Consider the following 27,494-nt stretch of genomic DNA (forward strand, 5'->3'; position numbering starts at 1 on the left):
TGTGCTAGTTGAGTAGTTGTGAATTTGAGAAATACTTGTGTTGAAGTTTGCAAGTCCCGTAGCATGCACGTATGGTAAACGTTATGTAACAAATGTGAAACATGAGGTGTTCTTTGATTGTCCTCCTTATGAATGGCGGTCGGGGATGAGCGATGGTCTTTTCCTACCAATCTATCCCCCTAGGAGCATGCGTGTAGTGCTTGGTTTTTGATGACTTGTAGATTTTTTCAATAAGTATGTGAGTTCTTTATGACTAATGTTGAGTCCATGGATTATACGCACTCTCACCCTTCCATCATTGCTAGCCTCTTCGGTACCGTGCATTGCCCTTTCTCACATTGAGAATTGGTGCAAACTTCGCCGGTGCATCCAAACCCCGTGATATGATATGCTCTTTCACACATAAACCTCCTTATATCTTCCTCAAAACAGCCACCATACCTACCTATTATGGCATTTCCATAGCCATTCCGAGATATATTGCCATGCAACTTTCCACCATTCCGTTTATCATGACACATTCATCATTGTCATATTGCTTAGCATGATCATGTAGTTGACATAGTATTTGTGGCAAAGCCACCGTTCATAATTATTTCATACATGTCACTCTTGGTTCATTGCATATCCCGGTACACCGTTGTAGGCATTCATATAGAGTCATATCTTGTTCTAGTATCGAGTTGTAATCTTTGAGTTGTAAATAAATAGAAGTGTGATGATCATCATTAATAGAGCATTGTCCCAAAAAAAGGAAGAGAAAGGCCAAATAAAAAAAGGGAAGGCCCAAAAAAAGAAAAGAAAGGCCAAAAAAAGAAAGGCCAAAAAAGAAATAAAAAATAAAAAAATAAAAGGGACAATGCTACTATCCTTTTTCCACACTTGTGCTTCAAAGTAGCACCATGATCTTTATGATAGAGAGTCTCTTGTTTTGTCACTTTCATATACTAGTGGGAATTTTTCATTATAGAACTTGGCTTGTATATTCCAACAATGGGCCTCCTCAAGTGCCTAGGTCTTCGTGAGCAAGCAAGTTGGATGCACACCCGCTTAGTTTCTTTTGTTGAGCTTTCATACATTTATAGCTCTAGTGCATCCGTTGCATGGCAATCCCTACTCCTTGCATTGACATCAATTGATGGGCATCTCCCTAGCCCATTGATTAGCCGCGTTGATGTGAGACTTTCTCCTTTTTGTCTTCTCCACATAACCCCCTCATTATATTCTATTCCACCCATAGTGCTATATCCATGGCTCACGCTCATGTATTGCGTGAAAGTTGAAAAAAGTTTGAGATTACTAAAGTATGAAACAATTGCTTGGCTTGTCATCGGGGTTGTGCATGCTGAGAGCATTCTTGTGTGACGAAAATGGAGCATGACCAAACTATATGATTTTGTAGGGATGAACTTTCTTTGGCCATGTTATTTTGAGAAGACATGATTGCTTAGTTAGTATGCTTGAAGTATTATTATTTTTATGTCAATATTAACCTTTTGTCTTGAATCTTATGGATCTGAATATTCTTGCCACAATAAAGAGAACTACATGGATAAATATGTTAGGTAGCATTCCACATCAAAAATGCTGTTTCATTAGCGGCGTGCCCTACACCCATTTATCACGTCATATCTCTGTAGTATGTGCATTCCCAATTTGTCACATCATACCCTCCTTCAAACCTTCTTGCCCTTTCAGATTAGCACACCAAGTTAGCTATGCACTATGCGGGAACCTGCATTTGAAAAAAAAAGAATCTCATTTCATGGTATCTTCCATGAAGGACCCTCGTACATGAGCTATCTAGATAGAAATAGCCATCTTTGTTCAGCAAACTTTGCATAAGTGAATAGATCAAGGTCGTGGAACCCCAAGCCTCCAATTACACACGGCCTCTCTACCAATAAGATCTCCAAAGACATCAAGGATACAGACAGCCAAAAAACAAAAAAAAAGAAAAAAAAAAGAAAAAATACCCCACCATGGTGATCAATCACAAGCATCAGCAGCACTCTAACCACCACCAAAGACAACGCCCAGATTACAAAAAAAATTCTCCAAAAGCAATGCCCCCAAGAAGGAAACAATACACAAGCGTTGTCGTTGCCCGATCGAAGATCGTGGGTTTTCACCCTGGAAAATTTTTGAGTTCACCCAAAAGCAATGCCTTCAACAAGGCCATTGCCAAGTACAACAAATATGGTCGAGACCTTGGGTTTTCACCCTAGGAATTGAGACTCGATGCTCGAGGAGTACCACCAAAAATGCAGTCCACTAGTGTTGCCGCCCCCACTTGGCGAGGCCGCTGTTGCAAGTCACCAAACACCTAGCATATAGTTGTCATCGCATCCAATACACCCTTCGGCCGAAGCTTCAAGACCTTGATCCGTCTCCAACGTATCTATAATTTTTGATTGTTCCATGCTATTATATTATCTGTTTTGGATGTTTTATATGCATCATTATGCTATTTTATATGATTTTTGGGACTAACCTATTAAACTAGAGCCCAGTGCCAGTTCCTGTTTTTTCCTTGTTTTAGAGTTTCACAGAAAAGGAATACCAAACGGAGTCCAAGCGGAATGAAACTTTTGCGATGATGTTTCTTAGACCAGAAGACATCTAGAGGACTTGGAGTGCACGTTAGGAAAGCCACGAGGTGGCCACAATGACGGAAGGCGCGCCCCCCACCCTCGTGGGCCCCTCGTGACTCTACCGACCTATTTCTTCCGCCTATATATTCTCAAATATTCCAAAACCTACTAGGAGAGCCACAAAAACACTTTTCCACTGTCGCAACCTTCTGTACCCGTGAGATCCCATCAAGGGGCCTTTTCCGGCATCCTGTCGGAGGGGGATTCGATCACAGAGGGCTTCTACATCAACACCATTGCCTCTCTGATGAAGCGTGAGTAGTTTACCACAGACCTATGGGTCCATAGCTAGTATCTAGATGGCTTCTTCTCTCTCTTTGATTCTCAATACCATGTTCTCCTCGATGTTCTTGGAGATCTATTCGATGTAATACTCTTTTTACGGTGTGTTTGCCGAGATCCGATGAATTGTGGATTTATCATCAGGTTATCTATGAATATTATTTGAATCTCCTATGAATTCTTATATGCATAATTTGATATCTTTGCAAGTCTCTTCGAACTATCGATTTGGTTTGGCCAACTAGATTGGTTTTTGTTGCAATGGGAGAAGTGCTTAACTTTGGGTTCAATCTTGCGGTGCTTGATCCCAGTGACAGAAGGGGATGATACGTCTCCAACGTATCTATAATTTTTGATTGTTCCATGCTATTATATTATCAACCTTCGATGTTTTATATGCATTTATATGCTATTTTATATGATTTTTGGGACTAACCTATTAACCTAGAGCCCAGTGCCAGTGCCAGTTTCTGTTTTTTCCTTGTTTTAGGGTTTCGAAGAAAAGGAATATCAAACAGAGTCCAAACGGAATGAAACCTTTGGAAAAGTTATTTTTGGAAAGAAAGAAATACAGGAGACTTGGAGTGCATGTCAGGGGATCAACGAGGAAGCCACGAGGCAGGGGGCGCGCCCTCCACCCTCGTGGCTCCCCTAATGTATTACTTCCGCCTATATATATCCATATACCCTAAAACGACCAGGGAGCACAATTGATCGGGAGTTCCGCCGCCAGAAGCCTCAGTAGCCACCGAAAGCCAATCTAGACCCGTTCCGGCACCCTACCGGAGGGGGAATCCCTCTCCGGTGGCCATCTTCATCATCCCGGTGCTCTCCATGACGAGGAGGGAGTAGTTCTCCCTCGGGGCTGAGGGTATGTACCAGTAGCTATGTGTTTGATCTCTCTCTCTCTCTCTCTCTCTCTCTCTCTCTCTCGTGTTCTTGAGGTGATACGATCTTGATGTATCGCGAGCTTTGCTATTAGTGTTGGATCTTATGTTTCTTCTCCCCCTCTACTCTCTTATAATGGATTGAGTTTCCCCTTCGAAGTTATCTTATCGAATTGAGTCTTTAAAGATTTGAGAACACTTGATGTATGTCTTGCCGTGCGTATCTGTGGTGACAATGGGATATCACGTGATTCATTTGATGTATGTTTTGGTGATCAAGTTGCGGGTTCCGCCCATGAACCTATGCATAGGGGTTGGCACACGTTTTCGTCATGATTCTCCGGTAGAAACTTTGGGGCACTCTTTGAGGTTCTATGTGTTGGTTGAATAGATGGATCTGATATTGTGTGATGCATATCGTATAATCATACCCACGGATACTTGAGGTGACAATGGAGTATCTAGGTGACATTAGGGTTTTGGTTGATTTGTGTCTTACGGTGTTATTCTAGTACGAACTCTAGGGTTGTTTGTGACACTTATAGGAATAGCCCAATGGATTGATTGGAAAGAATAACTTTGAGGTGGTTTCATACCCTACCATAATCTCTTCGTTCGTTCTCCACTATTAGTGACTTTGGAGTGATTCTTTGTTGCATGTTGAGGGATAGTTATGTGATCCAATTATGTTATTATTGCTGAGAGAACTTGCACTAGTGAAAGTATGAACCCTAGGCCTTGTTTCAGCGCATTACAATAATGTTTACGCTCACTTTTATCATTAGTTACCTTGCTGTTTTTATATTTTCAGATTACAACAACCTTTATCTACCATCCATATACCACTTGTATCACCATCTCTTCGCCGAACTAGTGCACCTATACAATTTACCATTGTATTGAGAGTGTTGGGGACACAAGAGACTCTTTGTTATTTGGTTGCAGGGATGCTTGAGAGAGACCATCTTCATCCTACGCCTCCTACGGATTGATAAACCTTAGGTCATCCACTTGAGGGAAATTTTCTACTGTCCTACAAACCTCTGCACTTGGAGGCCCAACAACGTCTACAAGAAGAAGGTTGTGTAGTAGACATCAGGGGAAACGACACATATTGTATTGTTTCCATCAAGGATAACAAGATGGGTTTTTTGTCATATTGCTTGAGTTTATCCCGCTACATCAAGTCATCTTACTTAATGCGTTATCCTGTTCTTATGAACTTAATACTCTAGATGCACGCAGGAGTTAGTGGACGTGTGGAGTAATAGTAGTAGATGCAAGCAGGAGTTAGTCTACTTGATACAAACGTGATGCTTATGTTCATGATCATTGCCTTAGATATTGTCATAACTTTGCGCTTTTCTATCAATTGCTCAGCAGTAATTTGTTCACCCACCGTAAGATTTTCTATCTTGAGAGAAGCCTCTAGTGAAACCTATGGCCCCGGGGTCTACTTTCCATCATATAAGTTTCTGATCTACAATTGTGTTGGTTGAATAGATGAATCTGAGGTTGTGTGATGCATATCGTATAATCATACCCACGGATACTTGAGGTGACAATGGAGTATCTAGGTGACATTAGGGTTTTGGTTGGTTTGTGCCTTAAGGTATTATTCTAGTACGAACTCTAGGGCTGTTTGTGACACTTATAGGAATAGCCCAACGGATTGATTGGAAAGAATAACTTTGAGGTGGTTTCGTACCCTACCATAATCTCTTCGTTCGTTCTCCGCTATTAGTGACTTTGGAGTGACTCTTTGTTGCATGTTGAGGGATAGTTATGTGATCCAATTATGTTATTATTGCTGAGAGAACTTGCACTAGTGAAAGTATGAACCCTAGGCCTTGTTTCAACGCATTACAATACCATTTACTCTCACTTTTATCATTAGTTACCTTGCTGTTTTTATATTTTCAGATTACAAAAACCTTTATCTACCATCCATATACCACTTGTATCACCATCTCTTCGCCGAACTGGTGCACCTATACAATTTACCATTGTATTGGGTGTGTTGGGGACACAAGAGACTCTTTGTTATTTGGTTGCAGGGTTGCTTGAGAGAGACCATCTTCATCCTACGCCTCCTACGGATGGCTAAACCTTAGGTCATCCACTTGAGGGAAATTTGCTACTGTCCTACAAACCTCTGCACTTGGAGGCCCAACAACGTCTACAAGAAGAAGGTTGTGTAGTAGACATCAGGGGAAACGACACATATTGTATTGTTTCCATCAAGGATAACAAGATGGGTTTTTTGTCATATTGCTTGAGTTTATCCCGCTACATCAAGTCATCTTACTTAATGCGTTATCCTGTTCTTATGAACTTAATACTCTAGATGCACGCAGGAGTTAGTGGACGTGTGGAGTAATAGTAGTAGATGCAAGCAGGAGTTAGTCTACTTGATACAAACGTGATGCTTATGTTCATGATCATTGCCTTAGATATTGTCATAACTTTGCGCTTTTCTATCAATTGCTCAGCAGTAATTTGTTCACCCACCGTAAGATTTTCTATCTTGAGAGAAGCCTCTAGTGAAACCTATGGCCCCGGGGTCTACTTTCCATCATATAAGTTTCTGATCTACAATTGTGTTGGTTGAATAGATGAATCTGAGGTTGTGTGATGCATATCGTATAATCATACCCACGGATACTTGAGGTGACAATGGAGTATCTAGGTGACATTAGGGTTTTGGTTGGTTTGTGCCTTAAGGTATTATTCTAGTACGAACTCTAGGGCTGTTTGTGACACTTATAGGAATAGCCCAACGGATTGATTGGAAAGAATAACTTTGAGGTGGTTTCGTACCCTACCATAATCTCTTCGTTCGTTCTCCGCTATTAGTGACTTTGGAGTGACTCTTTGTTGCATGTTGAGGGATAGTTATGTGATCCAATTATGTTATTATTGTTGAGAGAACTTGCACTAGTGAAAGTATGAACCCTAGGCCTTGTTTCAACGCATTACAATACCATTTACTCTCACTTTTATCATTAGTTACCTTGCTGTTTTTATATTTTCAGATTACAAAAACCTTTATCTACCATCCATATACCACTTGTATCACCATCTCTTCGCCGAACTGGTGCACCTATACAATTTACCATTGTATTGGGTGTGTTGGGGACACAAGAGACTCTTTGTTATTTGGTTGCAGGGTTGCTTGAGAGAGACCATCTTCATCCTACGCCTCCTACGGATGGCTAAACCTTAGGTCATCCACTTGAGGGAAATTTGCTACTGTCCTACAAACCTCTGCACTTGGAGGCCCAACAACGTCCACAAGAAGAAGGTTGTGTAGTAGACATCAGGGGAACCGGCACATATTGTATTGTTTCCATCGAGGATAACAAGATGGGGTTTTCGTCATATTGCTTGAGTTTATCCCGCTACATCAAGTCATCTTACTTAATGCGTTATCCTGTTCTTATGAACTTAATACTCTAGATGCAGGCAGGAGTTAGTGGACGTGTGGAGTAATAGTAGTAGATGCAAGCAGGAGTCAGTCTACTTGATACAAACGTGATGCTTATGTTCATGATCATTGCCTTAGATATCGTCATAACTTTGCGCTTTTCTATCATTTGCTCAGCAGTAATTTGTTCACCCACCGTAAGATTTTCTATCTTGAGAGAAGCCTCTAGTGAAACCTATGGCCCCGGGGTCTACTTTCCATCATATAAGTTTCTGATCTACAATTGTGTTGGTTGAATAGATGAATCTGAGGTTGTGTGATGCATATCGTATAATCATACCCACGGATACTTGAGGTGACAATGGAGTATCTAGGTGACATTAGGGTTTTGGTTGGTTTGTGCCTTAAGGTATTATTCTAGTACGAACTCTAGGGCTGTTTGTGACACTTATAGGAATAGCCCAACGGATTGATTGGAAAGAATAACTTTGAGGTGGTTTCGTACCCTACCATAATCTCTTCGTTCGTTCTCCGCTATTAGTGACTTTGGAGTGACTCTTTGTTCCATGTTGAGGGATAGTTATGTGATCCAATTATGTTATTATTGTTGAGAGAACTTGCACTAGTGAAAGTATGAACCCTAGGCCTTGTTTCAACGCATTACAATACCATTTACTCTCACTTTTATCATTAGTTACCTTGCTGTTTTTATATTTTCAGATTACAAAAACCTTTATCTACCATCCATATACCACTTGTATCACCATCTCTTCACCGAACTGGTGCACCTATACAATTTACCATTGTATTGGGTGTGTTGGGGACACAAGAGACTCTTTGTTATTTGGTTGCAGGGTTGCTTGAGAGAGACCATCTTCATCCTACGCCTCCTACGGATTGCTAAACCTTAGGTCATCCACTTGAGGGAAATTTGGTACTGTCCTACAAACCTCTGCACTTGGAGGCCCAACAACGTCCACAAGAAGAAGGTTGTGTAGTAGACATCAGGGGAACCGGCACATATTGTATTGTTTCCATCGAGGATAACAAGATGGGGTTTTCGTCATATTGCTTGAGTTTATCCCGCTACATCAAGTCATCTTACTTAATGCGTTATCCTGTTCTTATGAACTTAATACTCTAGATGCAGGCAGGAGTCAGTGGACGTGTGGAGTAATAGTAGTAGATGCAAGCAGGAGTCAGTCTACTTGATACAAACGTGATGCTTATGTTCATGATCATTGCCTTAGATATCATCATAACTTTGCGCTTTTCTATCATTTTCTCAGCAGTAATTTGTTCACCCACCGTAAGATTTTCTATCTTGAGAGAAGCCTCTAGTGAAACCTATGGCCCCGGGGTCTACTTTCCATCATATAAGTTTCTGATCTACAATTGTGTTGGTTGAATAGATGAATCCGAGATTGTGTGATGCATATCGTATAATCATACCCACAGATACTTGAGGTGACACTGGAGTATCTAGGTGACATTAGGGTTTTGGTTGATTTGTGTCTTAAGGTATTATTCTAGTACGAACTCTAGGGCTATTTGTGACACTTATAGGAATAGCCCAACGGCTTGATTGGAAAGAATAACTTTGAGGTGGTTTCGTACCCTACCATAATCTCTTCGTTCGTTCTCCGCTATTAGTGACTTTGGAGTGACTCTTTGTTGCATGTTGAGGGATAGTTATGTGATCCAATTATGTTATTATTTCTGAGAGAACTTGCACTAGTGAAAGTATGAACCCTAGGCCTTGTTTCAACGCATTACAATACCATTTACGCTCACTTTTATCATTAGTTACCTTGCTGTTTTTATATTTTCAGATTACAAAAACCTTTATCTACCATCCATATACCACTTGTATCACCATCTCTTCGCCGAACTAGTGCACCTATACAATTTACCATTGTATTGGGTGTGTTGGGGACACAAGAGACTCTTCGTTATTTGGTTGCAGGGTTGCTTGAGAGAGACCATCTTCATCCTACGCCTCCTATGGATTGATAAACCTTAGGTCATCCACTTGAGGGAAATTTTCTACTGTCCTACAAACCTCTGCACTTGGAGGCCCAACAACGTCTACAAGAAGAAGGTTGTGTAGTAGACATCAGGGGAACCGACACATATTGTATTGTTTCCATCGAGGATAACAAGATGGGGTTTTCGTCATATTGCTTGAATTTATCCCGCTACATCAAGTCATCTTACTTAATGCGTTATCCTGTTCTTATGAACTTAATACTCTAGATGCAGGCAGGAGTCGGTGGACGTGTGGAGTAATAGTAGTACATGCAAGCAGGAGTCAGTCTACTTGATACAAACGTGATGCTTATGTTCATGATCATTGCCTTAGATATCGTCATAACTTTGCGCTTTTATATCAATTGCTCAGCAGTAATTTGTTCACCCACCGTAAGATTTTCTATCTTGAGAGAAGCCTCTAGTGAAACCTATGGCCCCGGGGTCTACTTTCCATCATATAAGTTTCCGATCTACAATTTTAGTTTCCTATTTACTTCCTTTGCAATCTTTTACTTTCCGTTCCATAAACCAAAAATACCAAAAATATGACTTTACCGATTATCCATCTCTATCAGATCTCACTTTGCAAATAACCATGAAGGGATTGACAACCCTTTTATCGCGTTGGGTGTAAGTTGCTGTTTGTTTGTGCAGGTATTCAGTGACTTGTGCATTGTCTCCTACTGGATTGATACCTTGGTTCTCAAAACTGAGGGAAATACTTACTCTACTTTGCCGCATCACCCTTTCCACTTCAAGGGAAAAACCAACGCAAGCTCAAGAGGAAGTAGGAAGAATTTCTGGCGCCGTTGCCGGGGACATCTATGCCAAGTCAAGACATACCAAGTACCCATCATAAACTCTCATCTCTTGCATTATATTATTTGCCATTCGCCTCTCGTTTTCCTCTCCCCCACTTCTAAAATGATTTGCCTTTCCTTCGCCCTCTTCCATTCGTCTTCTTCGCTTGCTTTTTGTGTGCTCATGTGTTGGATTGCTTGCTTTGTCACGATGTGTCAAGAGAATACCAAATTGTGTGACTTTTCCAATACCAACAACCAAGGTTGTCAGAATCGTGATTTTGAATCGGATCGCAGCTTCGATGGTAAGATCGCAAATCGTAGAATCTTCACTATCAGGATCGTAGAAACATAGATTCTATGAACAAAAATCGTAGAATCATAGGGGTTAGTTTGGATCATAAAGTCGTAGAGTCGTATAACAGAATCGCGATTCTGACAACCTTGCCAACAACAATGATTTTATTAGTACCCCGATTGCTCCCGCTACTAATGCGGAATCTTGTGAAATTAATGCTGCTTTGCTGAATCTTGTTATGAAAGATCAATTTTCCGGCCTTCCCAATGAAGATGCCGCATCCCATCTAAAATTTTTCGTTGATTTGTGTGATATGAAAAAGAAAAAAGATATGGATAATGATATTGTTAAATTGAAGCTATTTCCGTTCTCACTTCGAGATCGTGCTAAAACTTGGTTTTCATCTTTGCCTAAAAATAGTATTGATTCATGGAATAAGTTTAAGGATGATTTTATTTCCAAGTATTTTCCTCCCGCTAAGATCATCTCCCTTAGGAACGACATTATGAATTTTAACCAACTTGATCATGAACATGTTGCACAATCTCCGCAGAGGATGAAATTGATGATATGAAATTGCCCTACACATGGTTTGAATATGTGGATGATTATACAATTTTTTATGTCGGATTGAATTTTGCTTCTAGAAATCTTTTAGATTCGGCCGTGGGAGGTACTTTTATGGAAATTACTAGGAGAAGCTACTAAACTCCTAGATAATATTACAGTTAATTATTCTCAATGGTATACCGAAAGATCTTCCACTAGTAAAAAAGTGCATGCGATTGAAGAGTTTAATGTTTTGAGTGGAAAGATGGATGAGCTTATGAAATTATTTGCTAGCAAGAGTGCTTCTGTTGATCCTAATGATATGCCTTTGTCTACTTTGATTGAGAATAATAATGAATCTATGTATGTGAATTTTGTTGGTAGGAACAATTTTGGTAATAACGCGAATGGAGGTAATTTTAATCCTAGACTGGTTCCTAATAATTCCTCTAATAATTATGGTAATTCCTACAACAATTCTTACGGAAATTATAATAAGATGCCCTCTGATTTTGAGAATAGTGTTAAATAATTTATGAGTTCGCAAAAGAATTTCAATGCTTTGATTGAAGAAAAATTGCTTAAGATTGGTGATTTGGCTAGGAACGTGGATAGAATTACCCTTGATGTCGATTCTTTGAAACTTAGATCTATTTCACACAAGCATGATATCAATGAGTCTCTCAAGGCTATGAGAATTTCCATTGATGAGTGCAAGGAAAGAACCGCTAAGATGCGTGCTAAAAAAGATTGGTTTATAAAAGCGTGTTCTTCTAGCTAGTTTCCGTGAAAATAATGATGAAGACCTTAAAGTGATTGATGTGACTCCTATTGAATCTTTGTTTCCAATATAAATCTTGAGAAAGATGGGACTGGATATGAGTCAACTGTAGTTAGAAGGCGTCCCAATGATTCGGAGTTTTTAGATCTTAATGCAAAAATTGATAAAAGTGGGATTGGAGAGGTTAAAACTTTAGGTAGTGATGAACCCACTCTTTTGGATTTCAAGGAATTTAATTATAATAATTTCTCTCTAATAGATTGTATTTCCTTGTTGTAATCCATGTTGAATTCTCCTCATGCTTATAATCAAAACAAAGCTTTTACTAAACATATCATTGATGCTATGATGCAATCCTTTGAAGAAAAGCTTGAATTGGAAGTTTCTATTCCTAGAAAACTTCATGATGAGTGGGAACCTACTATTAAGATTAAGATTAAAGTTTATGAGTGTCATGCTTTGTGTGATTTGGGTGCTAGTGTTTCCACGATTCCAAAAACTCTTTGTGATGTGTTAGGTTTCTGTGAATTTGATGATTGTTCTTTAAATTTGCATCTTGCGGATTCCACTATTAAGAAACCTATGGGAAAGATTAATGATGTTCTTATTGTTGCAAATAGGAATTATGTACCCGTAGATTTGATTGTTCTTGATATAGATTGCAATCCTACATGTCCTATTATTCTTGGTAGACCTTTCCTTAGAACGATTGGTGCAATTATGGATATGAAAGAAGGAAACATTAGATTTCAATTTCTGTTAAGGAAAGGAATGGAACACTTCCCAAGAAAGAAAATTAAATTGCCTTATGAATCTATTATGAGAGCCACTTATGGATTGCATGCCAAAGATGATAATACTTAGATCTATTCACATTTTATGCCTAGCTAAGGGCGTTAAACAATAGCGCTTGCTGAGAGGCCACCCAATTTTATTTTTGTTTTTACTTTTTAGGTTCTGTTTTGCAATAAATATTTCATGTTGCCTCTGGTTAGATGTGGTTTTGTGTTAGTGTTTGTGCCAAGTAAGACCTTTGGGATAGCTTACATGATAGTTGATTTGATCTTGCTGAAAAACAGAAACTTTTGCGCTAAGAAAAAGTTTCTCATTTTTAGCAGAAGCGCGATTAAATACTGATTATTTTTGCAGAAGATTAATAAAAAAATTGTTTAGGTCGTCCTAATTTTTCAGAATTTTTGAATTTAAAGAAGTATTCGTAATATCCAGATTGTTACAAACTGTTCTGTTTTTGACAAATTCTGTTTTCTATGTGTTGTTTGCTTATTTTGATGAATCTATGGCTCGTATCGGGGCGGGGAGGGGGGGGTATGAACCATGGAAGAGTTAGAATACAGTAGATATAACACCAATATAAATAAAAAATGAGTTCACAACAGTATCAAAAGTGGTGATTTATTTTCTTATACTAACGGGGCTTATGATATTTTCTGTCGAGTTTTGTGTTGTGAAGTTTTCAAGTTTTGGGTAAGGAATTGATGGACTATGGAATAAAGAGTGGCAAGAGCCTAAGCTTGGGGATGCCCAAGGCACCTCAAGGTAATATTCAGGGATAACCAAGAGCCTAAGCTTGGGGATGCCCCGGAAGGCATCCCCTCTTTCGTCTTCGTTTATCGGTAACTTTACTTGAGGCTATATTTTTATTCACCACATGATATGTGTTTTGCTTGGAGCGTCGTGTATGATTTGAGTCTTTGCTTTTCAGTTTGCCACAATCATCCTTGTTGTAAACACCTTTTGAGAGAGACACACATGAATCGTGATTTATTAGAATACTCTATGTGCTTCACTTATATCTTTTGAGGTAGGCAATTTTGCTCTAGTGCTTCACTTATATCTTTTTAGAGCACAGCAGTGGTTTTATTTTATATAAATTGATGAACTCTCGTACTTCACTTATATTATTTTGAGAGTCTCTAAACAGCATGGTAATTAGCTTTGGTTATAAATTTAGTTCTAATATGATAGGCATCCAAGAGGGATATAATAAAAACTTTCATATAAAGTGCATTGAATACTATGAGAAGTTTGATTCCTTATGATTGTTTTGAGATATGAAGATGGCGATATTAGAGTCATGCTAGTGAAGTAGTTGTGAATTTGAGAAATCCTTGTGTTAAGGTTTGTGAGTCCCGTAGCATGCACGTATGGTGAACCGTTATGTAACGAAGTTGGAGCATGAGATATTTTTGATTGTCTTCCTTATGAGTGGCGGCTGGGGACGAGCGATGGTCTTTTTCTACCAATCTACCCCCTAAGAGCATGCGCGTAGTATTTTCGATGACAAGTAGATTTTTGCAATAAGTATGAAAGTTCTTTATGACTAATGTTGAGTCCATGGATTATATGCACTCTCACCCTTCCGCCATTGCTAGCCTCTCTTGTACAGTGCAACTTTCGCCGGTATCATAAACCCACCATATACCTTCCTCAAAACAGCCACCATACCTACCTATTATGGCATTTCCATAGCCATTCCGAGATATATTGCCATGCAACTTTCCACCATTCTGCTTATTATGAAATGCATCATCATTGTCATATTGCTTTGCATGATCATGTAGTTGACATTGTATTTGTGGCAAAGCCACCGTTCATTAGTTTTTTATACATGTCACTCTTGATTCATTGCACATCCCGGTACACCGTCGGGGGCATTCATATAGAGTCATATCTTGTTCTAGTATCGAGTTGTAATTTTTGAGTTGTAAGTAAATAGAAGTATGATGATCTTCCTTTTTAGAACATTGTCCCATGTGAGGAAATAAAATAAAAAAAAGAGGAAAAGAAAAAAAGATCAAAAAAGAAAAAAAAGAGAGAAGAAGAAAAAAAGGAGGGAAAGAAAGAAAAAAATGAGAGAAAAAGAGAGAAGGGGCAATGTTACTGTCCTTTTCCATACTTGTACTTCAAAGTAGGACCTTGATCTTCATGATAGAGAGTCTCCTATGTTCTTACTTTCATATATTAGTGGGAATTTTTCATTATAGAACTTGGCTTGTATATTCCAACGATGGGATTCCTCAAAATTCCCTAGGTCTTCATGAGCAAGCAAGTTGGATGCACACTCACTTAGTTTTCTTTTTGAGCTTTCATAAACTTATAGCTCTAGTGCATCTGTTGCATGGCAATTCCTACTCACTCACATTGATATCTATTAATGGGCCTCTCCATAGCCCGTTAATACCCCTAGTTGATGTGAGACTATCTCCCTCTTTTTGTCTTCTCCACAACCACCGTCTATTCCACCTATAGTGCTATGTCCATGGCTCATGCTCATGTATTGCGTGAAAGTTGAAAAGGTTTGAGAACATCAAAAGTATGAAACAATTGCTTGGCTTGTCATCGGGGTTGTGCATGATTTGAATATTTTGTGTGATAAAGATGGAGCATAGCCAGACTATATGATTTTGTAGGGATAAGATTTCTTTGGCCATGTTATTTTGAGAAGACATAATTATCTTGTTAGTATGCTTGAAGTATTATTGGTTTATGTCAATATTAAACTTTTGTTTTGAATCATACGGATCTGAACATTCATGCCACAGTAGAGAAAATTACATGGATAAATATGTTAGGTAGCATTCCACATCAAAAATTCTGTTTCTATCATTTACCTACTCGAGGACGAGCAGAAATTTTCCGGAGTACCGGGGGCTACCGGAACCCCCCGGGAGTTAATGAGCCTTCATGGGCCCTAGTGGAGAGAGGAGGCGGCAGCCAGGTGGTGGCGCGCGCCCCCCAAGCCCAAACCGAATTGGACTAGGGTTGGGGGGCTGGCCCCCTTTCCTTCTCTCCTTCTCCTCCTTCCCTCCTTCTCCTAGTGGGAATAGGAAGGGGGGGGGGGCGAATCCTACTTGGACTGGGAGTCCAAGTAGTACTCCTCCCATGGCGCGTCCCCCCTTGGGCCGGCCACCTCTCCTCCCCCCTTTATATACGTGGGAGGGGGGTACCCCAAAGGCACACCAAGTCTTCTCTTAGCCGTGTGCGGTGCCCCCTCCACAGTTTCACACCTCGGTCATATCATCGTAGTGCTTAGGCGAAGCTCTGGGCCGGTAGCTTCATCATCACCGTCGACACGCCGTCGTGCTGATGAAACTCTCCCTCATCCTCAATTGGATCAAGTGATCGAGGGACGTCATCAGCTGAACCGCTAGGGGTACGAAGGAGAAGGAGACCAGATGCGTTAAGCTAGTTGGTAAGAGTTCTTGTAATTATTGATAGTGGCCCTAGAGAAAGAGCTTACGCTGATTGTTCTAACTTCATTCATATTTGATTCCGCAACTGAGACCTTTTCCCACATCTGTGCCAGGAGGGCAAGCGGTCAAAGCAGAAAGGGTTCTCGCTTCTCCTTCTGAAAGGGTGTGCTGAACGCGGAGGTCCCGTACGTTCGGTGCTTGGATCGGTTGGATCGCGAAAACGTTCGACTACATCAACCACGTTACTAAACGCTTCCGCTTTCGGTCTACGAGGGTACGTAGACAAACTCTCCGCTCTCGTTGCTATGCATCTCCTAGATAGATCTTGCGTGATCATAGGTAAAAAATTTGAAATACTGCGTTTCCCAACATGCTTGCGTTTATTTCACTACATCATGTCATCTTACTTAATGCGTTACTCTATTCTTATGAACTTAATACTCTAGATGCAGGCAGGAGTCGGTCGATGTGTGGAGTAATAGTAGTAGATGCAGGCAGGAGTCGGTCTACTTGATACGGACGTGATGCCTATGTTCATGATCATTGCCTTAGATATCGTCATAACTTTGCGCTTTTCTATCAATTGCTAGGCAGTAATTTGTTCACCCACTGTAATATTTTCTATCTTGAGAGAAGCCTCTAGTGAAACCTATGGCCTCCAGGTCTACTTTTCATCATATAAGTTTCCAATCTACAATTTTAGTTTCCTATTTACTTCCTTTGCAATCTTTTACTTTCTGTTCCATAAACCAAAAATACCAAAAATATTACTTTACCGATTATCCATCTCTATCATATCTCACTTTGCAAATAATCGCGAAGGGATTGACAACCCCTTTAGCGCCTTGGGTGCAAGTTGGTGTTTGTTTGTGCAGGTATTCAATGACTTGTGCGTCGTCTCCTACTGGATTGATACCTTAGTTCTCAAAACTGAGGGAAATACTTACTCTACTTTGCTTCATCACCATTTCTTCTTCAAGGAAAAAACCAACGCAAGCTCAAGAGCTAGCAGACCTCCAGTCGTAGCCGCCATGACTTTCTCCACGTCTATCAATGCCTTGAGAATCTTGACTTAGACATGTCCTATGGCATGAATAAGAAATCGAAGCTTCGCGCCGCGTCCTCTTGAGGCCGTCTTGGCTGATAATATTAGTGCGCATGACCGGAGCCTTTCCGATCAAGATATCCAACGGCGACATACACCAATACATATAGATCTCCGCTCGGAAAGACCGGAACTTATCAACGGCCAGATCCAAGTTGTCGACATCCGGCAGAAAGACGACTTGGCGGAAGAAGAGCATCAGGGCCAAACCACCATTATTAGTCCGAAGCTAATAGCCTCCACGCCGCCCTCCTCTCGATCTAGACAGGCAGAAAAAGATCAACGACGTCGCCTCGTGCCACTCGCTTTCGTGGAGGCTTGAACATGGCAAGACGCCAACCATGGCTAGAGACGGGGACCAGCCACTCCTGGCCGAATCCGATGACTCTTAGTTCCACCGCTGCCGTTACGGCGGCACCGCATGTGGCCTACAAGCCCATCCACGATGATGTCTGATTAGAAGGATACATTAATATACAGATGAAAAGGCCCTCGTTATCCCTCCAACAATATATACAGAGCTTATTGGGATGTGAGAAAGCTCGCACAATTTCATAGTGGTTACGGAAATGTGTTGCCAGACAGAGATATAAGATTTTCGTTTGGCATCCAGACCGCTTGTGTCATCCTTAATTGATGGTCACTCTAATTTTTCCAGCGGGCCTTCCCTGTGGTACTGCAGCCTTACATGTGTCTGGGTTTCATACAGCTACTAGATCGGTAACGCGGCTTGGCGCGAGGGTGCCGGTCCCATCATTGTGGTTATGCAGGTAATGCTCAAGTTAGTACTAATTCAGGTTTAACATACTTACTCAAATAGGATATAACAAAATAAAAGTAAGAAGAAACATTCACATGTGATAGAAGCAATGAGTTCAACATCACCATGAGATTATCATAAGGCAGCATCGAGTTTAGTACTATTTATGTACACATCATTATTGAAGATCAAGAAATCTTATCATTTCATTAGAAATGATAGCTATTTTCTATCTATATGGTACTACAGGCAGCAAGAGCTATTAATAAGAACATATGTCCATGCTCAGTATCTTTCACACTCAAGGCAATCTTCAAAATAGAAAGAATGTAAGATAACATGCATTCTTTCTTCTTGCCAGAACCCTTCACTTTCGCAGCATGCTCTTCAGCTGCCGCCTTCTCCGGCTCAGTTTTCTCTCCAAAAAGGTCGACATTGTTGTCATCCAGTCAGAAGTTATTTTCTCATGTTTTTGCAATCCAATCTCCAACAATACATTGTATAAAACCCACTAGTTGAAACATCAAATGAATATTAGAAGCTCAAATGCAGCCTGCTAATTTTTTATGGCAATGAACAGAAGAAAAAATCGAAGATGATGTCACTTGTGCCATTGTGCATCATTGGCCGCTGAATGGCAGCTGATAATACTGTCAGTGGCGCCTCAGGTCGCTGATCGCGAAACTATGTCCTATTTTTAATGATAGGAGAGGAGGGTGACAGAATGGCTGGGAACTTGTAAGAAAAGCCATCAGAGACAAATCTTTTGATCCTCATAAAGAAAGTCCATCAGAAAAAATAGTACCAAGCTCCTCTTAAATTTGAAGAGATATTCTAGCAAAGCAAAGAGAGACATTATAGCTATAATTAGTGTTCTGAAGCATGTATTCTGAAGTATTTCGAAGAGATCATTTTATTCCCTTTTACCTTCTACATTACATCAATAATTAGTATTCTGAAGGGGATAACTAAAAGCAATTGCGTCTCTTGGTAGCTCTTATGATTATAGGAAAGGTCACAAGGGAGATCCCAAAGTGGGCATCAATTTTGTACCTGCATGTAATTGCAGCAATAGAGTGCTCTGCTATTGGTGATGTCTTTTTTAAACATCCTCAACAGTTACCTGAATAAGCAAAGGAGAATACTAAAGAAAGGATACAGTTTATTAAGGACAAAAAAGAATAATAACAGGCCGGCAAATGAGCCTAGGATGGAAAACAAATTATGGATGTCATTCTTTCCCAGCTATTTTTGGGTCATGAAAAAGGAAGATACAGTGTATGAAGATACAAAAGGACAACAAATTATGGCATGTCATGCTTTCTCAGCTACTATATATGTGTAGTATATTCTTGCCGAAGCTTGAGGAGGAGAAGAAAAGCACCTGCTGGCTGCAGTTCGAGCAACAATATTATGTAGTTCTAGCCTGACCATGAACGATGCTTCAATTATAGGTGGCACGACTTGCCGCGCGTTGCCCGCCAGACGCAACCAGACATGAATAACCATTTTGAAAGATCGTTGAGCTACACAGGCACATACACAAGCTATTTGATCACACTTGGAATTGTCTCAACTCATAAGCTATAGATAGACAGGAAGCAAAGCACAAAGCTACACATATACATTGGAATTGGATTAACCATAGTAAGAAAATGTATGTGTGTATACATGGTATCGTACAGCTTACACAACTTCATGCTTTGTAGTACAATACAACCGCAGAAGCAGGTTGTATGAATAAGAGTGAATGCGGCCAGAATGGAGAGAGATGGTTGTAGTCGAAAGAAAGTTGATAACATGGCAGTCAAACTTATAAGCTCAGTTTATTTTTCACAGTCAAATTATAGGCTCAGCCTATTTGTCAGGCGTCAAACTACTTTGTATGGTTAAGGCGGGATCTAAAATGAGAAAGAAAGTGAGGCAAAACCACATGATTTCCACTAACCGATAATCTAAGCACTTCAGTAATTACACTAATCAATAAAAGGTGGACCATCACTTAGTCAGAGAAGCCATGAAAAAGGGTTGGATTGAGACTTGATGCTTAACTCCTAGGCGATTCATGACTGGAATTTGGACGGATACTTAAAACCTTCAAATATGATCCAATTTGAGAACATGTGTGCAGATGTCGTGTTTTGTTTAACACAAATAGTTTAGTAGTACAGCATAGAGAAAACGCACACATATATTTAGAATTGCAAGTGAATATAAGAAGTAAGCATTGTTTGAGATTGTTAATCCAAAGTTTTACAAACAAAAATTCAAGAACTAATGGAAGTTTGTGTGGCTTAACCTTAGCTGGACTTGAAAGCATAAAACTGGTGTAGCAAAATATCATATACCTGGATGTCCATACGGCTGGCGCCGTCAAGGTCTAGCTGTGGAAGGTCGTGCGACGGCGGCTGATTCAAAATCAGTTAGGTAGCACAGCAGGGCCAAACCGATCTACCATGGGAAACGCTGCAAGAAATTAGGCATTCCCTATAAATTATTGATCATATAAAGTAATACATTTGACTGCCTGGGACATGATGCATATGAAACACTATGTTGATGTACGTGCAGCCGATCATAGAGAAGAATAAAATTGCTTGGAACATGACGTACATAAGATACTGTGGGAATATTAGCTGCAACCAATCGTACATACACTGCTTGGTCTGAATTCATAAATCTTGGTCTGAATTCATAAATAAAAAATTAAGAGAAATGCATGCCAGAGCAGGAATTACCGCAGGTAGTTTTCCTAAATCTATGTATACTTAGCAGCCATGCAGTAAAAGACTAAAAATGTTGACCGGTCCCTCCACAATTTGTAACCCAATGAGGATTTAATATATGTTTAGATCTAGCCAGCCGCTCATTTCCTTCGTCATGCAAAAGAGATGCTCATATCTAGCAAGATTCCTAGGAGTTTTGATGCCTTTCTTATTTTGTTTGGTACCTTGGGTCTGCACAGGTATGACAGATGCGCATACAATGAGCATACCAAAGAAATACATGTGACGGGCAAAATAAATTATGAACAGACATCTTCAGAGACTAACCTTGGGTCTAGCTGCTTGTCAACAAAAAGATCAATGGAGGTGACTTGGTTAAAAGATATGCCGACAACCTGCATACAATGATTTACAGAGAAGGAGACGAGTAAGGTTTGTTTTCTTAATTAGGACTCTGCATCAACAAATCACCTGAAGCATTCTCAATGAACAATAATTTGCATATCCACCAAGATAAACTTCGCGGTTAGCAAATATGTTGATAATAGGAATCTACACCACAAAGAAATCGCCAAGGCATCTAATACTTCTATCTTTATAGAACGGCTATTCAACAAATGCATCTTAGACTCTTAGTGAAGCTCCAAATGAGAAACCATCATAATTATTTTGAGATGCCTTATTCAGTTAACCAAACAAAACATGTTCATCTTAATAAAAAGGCAGGAAAAGCATCTTAACATTGTTTAAGTACTCGTTCAACATTTTCTCAAATGCATAACGTTGACATTGTTCAAAAGTGGCATCACAAGTTCCAGGGAGTAGAAAAGAGATTAATCAACGAAACCAGGCGAACTTTGTGATGCTATTGTGTTATATCAACTATTCCTTCTGTTCCGAATTACTTGTCATAAGTATGTATGTATGTAGATGTATTTTAGTTCTAGATATATCCATTTCTGCGACGAGTAATTTGGAACGGAGGGAGTATGTGTTTGTAATGTCACCAAATTCAGTATATATAGAACATGGAAATACAGTAATAGTGAGCTCACTCGGTGGGAGCCCGTCACGGCCATGGGAATAGGATCCTCCTCGTACTGCTCCTCTCCTGCCCTGCCCTGAGGAGCAGTATCGTCCGTCGTCGCCGAGCGGCGCAGCAGCCGGTGGCCGAGGGGAGACCGAGATTTATTCTCCGGAGGCGCCGAATCCGGCTCGTAAGTCGAAATCCCTCTCTGTCCCGCCTCTAGGATCCTCCCACCGATATCCTACTTCCCTGCCGCCAATGCCCGCCTTTTCTTTGGACTCCGAGCGAGGAATCGGAGGGAAAGCTGTGTACTTCCTGTGGCTTCATACCCCGGTAATGGCGGCCCTGCTTGCCGTTGCCGCTTGGTCCACTCTCTGCGTGCCCGTCTGCAAGGTGTTCGATGGATTGTGCGCAGGGTGTCGGCCCGGCTGGCCTCGTTTCACTTCTTCCAAGTTCAGTCCGTTTACCGCCAGTTGCTGAAAATGTGCACGAGAAGCATAAGAATGCTGGGATATGCGCTCTTTGTTTACCGTTTACTGTCATTTGTTTGGTTGCAGGAAGCACCCGGCCTTAAGCATAGTACTACATATAAAGTTGTATGTTCTGTTCTGTTTGTTTGTTTGCTGTCTGATGATTGAGACAAGTGCATAATCTAAAGTTTGGCACCTGCACTTGCACCTGCTCCTGCACATTTATGTGTTGGAAACTGGAATCTGTTCAGTGTAGTATGGCCATGCCACATGTTTTGGCTTTAGCCTAAGGACCACATTGCTTCTTGACTTTCTTGGATGCTTGCTGGCCCAACCTTGGATCTGTATCTTTCTAATAGTCTTCTAAATCAGAAACATAACGATTTTTTTGTGCTGCTTACTAGATTCGGTGTGTTTACTTAGCGTGTTTAGTCGAATCATCTGTCATTGTTCTCTCAAGTTGCTTTTCCTTGCGATATTCAACCCAGCGGTTTAAAATTCCTGCAATTGCTTCATTCAGATTGATTTTTCGCTTCTTTGTTGCTGATTTCCTTTCAACGTTTGGGCTGAGGCTCCAAATGTTGGTACTCTTTTAATTGGAGTATGTTACTTTGGAGAATAGAAGAATTATGCATTGGTATCATGATAACATATGCCTAATGGTTTTTCTTACAGGAGGGCGTTTCCAACACATAAATAGTTTGCTAGCATGCAGACAGTGTCCAGTAGCCTTTGCGCCATTTGAGGCATAATGGACATAGCTTTTCTCATGTTGTTGGTTCTTTCTCTGCTCCTGTTCCCTAATGGCATCTGCAAGAGTTTAGCCACAGGACCTCCTGTTGTGAATATTGGGTCTATTCTTCAGTTTGACTCCACCACCGGGGGTGTTGTGGCAGTTGCCATCCATACAGCCTTGGAAGATATCAACTCTGATCCAACAGTTCTAAATGGAACTACACTAAAGGTTCAAATCAAGGATACAAATTGCTTTGATGGTTTCCTTGGCATGGTTCAAGGCAGGCTAGCTTTAATGCCACTCATTCATTTCACAACCTTCAAATAGTTATTACTTCTGTTGTGGAGTTGTGGCAATGATGCCGTGTTCCTTGTATCAGCTTTGCAGTTCATGGAGACTGATGTTATTGCACTCATTGGCCCTCAGTGCTCCACAATTTCTCATACCATTTCATATGTAGCAAATGAGCTTCGAGTCCCTTTGATGTCCTTTGCTTCTGATGCAACTCTTTCATCGATACAGTTCCTGTTCTTTGTCAGGACGGGTCCCAGTGATCTCTGTCAAATGGCGGCTGTGGCAGAAGCTGACTACAACCACTGGAAGATAGTGACTGCCATATACATTGATAATGTTTATGGTAGAAATGGCATTGCTGCTTTGGATGATGCACTCACTTTAAAGCGCTGCAAAATATCCTACAAGGTTGGGTTTCCTTCCAACGCTAAAAGGAGTGACCTCATAAATTTGTTGGTTAGTGTCAGTTCTATGGAGTCTCGTGTTATCATTCTCCATACTGGAACTGAACCTGGACTCAAGCTTTTCTCTATGGCACACCAACTGAACATGATGGGCAACGGCTATGTGTGGATTGCAACTGACTGGCTGTCTGCATATCTTGATGCTAATTCATCAGTTCCTGTTGAGACTATATCTGGCCTGCAAGGTGTTCTTACTTTACGGCCACATATTCCCAACTCAAAGATGAAGAGTAATTTGGTCTCCAAATGGAGCACGCAAAGTAAAAAGTACAACTACAGTGATGTTTGTATAAATACTTATGGTTTTTATGTTTATGATAGTGTCTGGGCAGTAGCTCATGCTCTGGATGCCTTCTTTGATGATGGTGGTAGGATTTCCTTTTCAAATGACTTGCATGATGGAACTGGAGGAACTCTTCACCTTGAAGCAATGAGCATTTTTGACATGGGAAATAAATTACTGGAGAAGATTAGAAAGATAAACTTCCGTGGGTTATCTGGGCAAGTGCAATTCGATGCTGTAGGCAACCTCCTTCACCCTGCGTATGACATCATAAATGTCATCGGAAATGGCATGCGGACCATTGGTTTTTGGTCAAACTATTCTGGCTTGTTGTCGACTGTCTCTCCAGAGGCTCTAGATTCAAAGCCTCCTAATACTTCTCTAGCCAATCAGCATCTCTATGATGTTATTTGGCCTGGGGAGACTGCACAGAGGCCTCGAGGATGGGTTTTTCCTTCTAATGCCAAGCAGTTGAAAATTGGTGTTCCCAACAGATTTAGCTTCAAAGAGATCGTCACGGTAGACAATGCTACTGGGTCAATGAAGGGTTATTGCATCGATGTCTTTACTCAGGCATTGGCTTTGCTTCCTTATCCTGTTAGTTACAAGTTTGTACCTTTTGGGAATGGTACTGAAAATCCTAATTATGACAAACTCGTACAGATGATTGAATCAAATGTAAGTACGGAATGCCTCTTTTTTCTTCCTCGAACCATTTCATCATATACCATGCTGACCAGGGGCATCTTATCCTGCAGGATTTTGATGCAGCTATAGGGGATATTGCAATTACAATGAGGCGGACAGTAACTTTTGATTTCACCCAGCCATTCATTGAAACAGGCTTGGTTATCTTGGCTCCGGTTAAAGAGCATATAACATCGTCCTGGGCATTCTTGCAGCCATTTAGTTTGGAGATGTGGTGTGTTACAGGGCTATTCTTTCTTACTGTGGGTGTGGTTATTTGGATTCTTGAACATCGGATCAATGACGATTTCCGTGGTTCAGTATGTCAACAAATAATAACTATTTTCTGGTAAGGAGCTGACCTGCACCTTTTGTACCGTCTTCTTGTATATCATTCCTGTTTTCAAGTGTTGATGTTTTAACAAGTCTTGTGCAATATGTTGCATACAGCGAGCACCTTAGAGCAGTGGCCAGTTAACATACCTAAATGAAGCATCTAGTGATTACCAATGAACTACTCCCTCCGCCCCATAATATAAGAGCGTTTTTGACACTACACTAGTGTCAAAAACGCTCTTATATTATGGGGCGGAGGGAGTATTATCTTAATAATCTTGTGAGACATATATACATGCACAGCATATATATTCGCTTAATGATATTTATGATGCATTGCTCTATTTTTTCCTGTTTTCACATACTTCTCCACAGTGGCGAATCTAGCAGGACATTGGAGGGTAGGCTTAAAACATAAATTTCCTAAGTCTAATTAGCAAATGCAGTGCAATTGTTGCATGTAAAGCATCAGAATATATTCGTCAAGTGGTATGTTTAGCTTAAATATGATTTTGGAGGGTAGGCTTAAGCCTATTGAAGCCTCCCTAGTGGAATCGCCACTGCTTCTCCACATGTATTTGCCAAATGCTCTTATAATGGCGTGATTCCTTGCTGTGATTATAATTTCAATTTTTATTGCCTGCAGGTTCAGCTTTTCGACTTTGTTCTTCGCACACAGTGAGTAAACCAACCTTTTCTCTTATGTGTTTTTTTTTTGGCTATGACATTTTGTTCTGAGGCATGAGGCATGACTCATGATTTCATATGTATCTGCTCGCAGGAGAAAATACTATGAGCACCTTAGGGCGTGGTGTCCTGATCATATGGCTGTTTGTTGTTTTGATAATTGTATCCAGCTATACCGCGAGTCTTACTTCCATCCTGACCGTGCAACAACTCGATACTTCTATAAAAGGAATCGAGGACCTGAAAAATAGCAATGATCCTATTGGTTCCCAAGTTGGTTCTTTTGCACAAGACTACATGGTCAAGGAGCTCAACATCTCACGGTCAAGGCTAAGAGCTCTTGGTTCACCACAAGAATACGCTGAAGCCCTCAAGATAGGCCCTAAGGAAGGAGGTGTTATGGCCATTGTCGACGAGCGCCCCTATGTTGAACTGTTTTTGTCAACCTACTGCAAGATTGTGGTAGCTGGCACAGATTTCACCAGCAGAGGATGGGGCTTTGTAAGTACAGTTCAACCATATTCTTTTATATAAATTAGAATATAAGAACAAAAATTGCTGTTAATGTCCTGGAATAGAGGTTTTAACTTTGAATAGTTGTGTCTAGTCTTTAGTTTATGCAACTTTTATTGCACTTACCTGCGGCTACTTTGTTTCACAAATCGAAATGTAGCACCTTACAAATTCATTCTGCCAGGCATTTCCAAGGGACTCCCCTTTGCAAGTAGACCTCTCCACCGCAATCCTGTCTCTGTCAGAGAATGGGGAGCTGCAGCGGATCCATGCCAAATGGCTCAATACAGGGGAGTGCACAACTGACAACAGTGAGCTTGTCGACTCGAACCAGCTCCGCCTTGAGAGCTTCCTTGGTCTGTTCCTAATCTGTGGTGTGGCATGTGTTCTCGCGCTGCTACTCTACTTTGGTATCATGCTATGCAAATATCTGAGGCATGAACCGTGGAAGAGCCTCAGAAGATTCATCTCGTTCGTCCATGGGAAGGAGCCGCCGAAGAACAAGGAGAGGCGGTCCATGAGCCTGCCTGGAAGCTCGACGCCAACAACGCCGATGAGCAGCCATAGTTCCCTTGACATGGAAAGGCCGGCCAGGCCAGTCAGAAACGGTAGCATTATTGATATGGATAGCTAATTCATGTGTAGAAAGCTAGTTAACAATGCGGTCGACTAACCTAGGTTCTGGTAGTCGGACAGCAGGGCTGTATAGGAGGATTCAAAATACTTCGTAAGTACTCCCTCCGATTCAACTTAATTAACTTTGACTTGGTACAACCTTAGTACAAAGTTGTACTAAGTCGGCGCAATTAATTTTGATCTGAGGGAGTACTAAAGTTTATGAAATAACAGAAGGAAGGATTAATAAGAAATAGAAATATTGAAATGCTCCTCCTGTCCTACATATATTGTTTTTACCTTTGCATGTGTTTGATAGGGCGTAGTAGTAGTGTGTGGGTACTTCAGTTAGAAGGTATGCAGTGGACCAGTCTATCGACCATGTGGCAATGCCTGTAGTTTGTAGCACTAAACTTTGATGCCCATTCATAAACTAATTTAGATGGAGCCGCACAAAAATTGTGTTTTTTTTTTGCTCACACACTGTTTTGTCTCAGTTTTAGTCCAGGGCAACTTTGAAGCTTATCCAGGGCAACTTTAACTATTTACAGGAGAAATTGTTAAAGACCTTATTAAGAAGTGAAGAAGAATAGACGTCTCCAGTTTTTGTTTCTCCAACTCTATGCCTACACTGTAAATTATTTATGGATTAGCTTCAGTTGATGCAACTGTACTCTTTCTGGTAGGTCTGAGATGCGACTGAGCCAGATCGATCCTGAGCTAGCTACTTGTCTCCCTTAAGTCTTACAGCAAGACAAATGCACTGGACTACAAAGAGGAAATTCCTGCAGGTCCGTAATGCATCTATTTTGGTTCTGGCATTCACACCAATCATAAAACAGTGTTTGTTAGTAGCGGAGTGGTAGGC

General features: G+C 40.6%; 1 protein-coding gene across 1 annotated transcript; it reads left to right on the top strand.

Moving 5' to 3' along the window:
• Positions 1 to 22,762: 22,762 nt before the first annotated feature.
• LOC119319472 (glutamate receptor 3.1-like) lies at positions 22,763 to 26,693 on the top strand. Its single transcript, XM_037593949.1, has 6 exons — positions 22,763 to 23,027; positions 23,127 to 24,466; positions 24,547 to 24,824; positions 25,458 to 25,489; positions 25,593 to 25,999; positions 26,196 to 26,693. The coding sequence occupies exons 1-6, from the start codon at positions 22,763 to 22,765 to the stop codon at positions 26,643 to 26,645; spliced, it is 2,772 nt and encodes a 923-aa protein (XP_037449846.1). The 3' UTR covers positions 26,646 to 26,693.
• The last annotated feature ends 801 nt before the right edge of the window (positions 26,694 to 27,494 follow it).

The sequence above is a fragment of the Triticum dicoccoides genome, chromosome 6A, assembly GCF_002162155.2.
Source record: "Triticum dicoccoides isolate Atlit2015 ecotype Zavitan chromosome 6A, WEW_v2.0, whole genome shotgun sequence".
Taxonomy (NCBI): Eukaryota; Viridiplantae; Streptophyta; class Magnoliopsida; order Poales; family Poaceae; genus Triticum; species Triticum dicoccoides.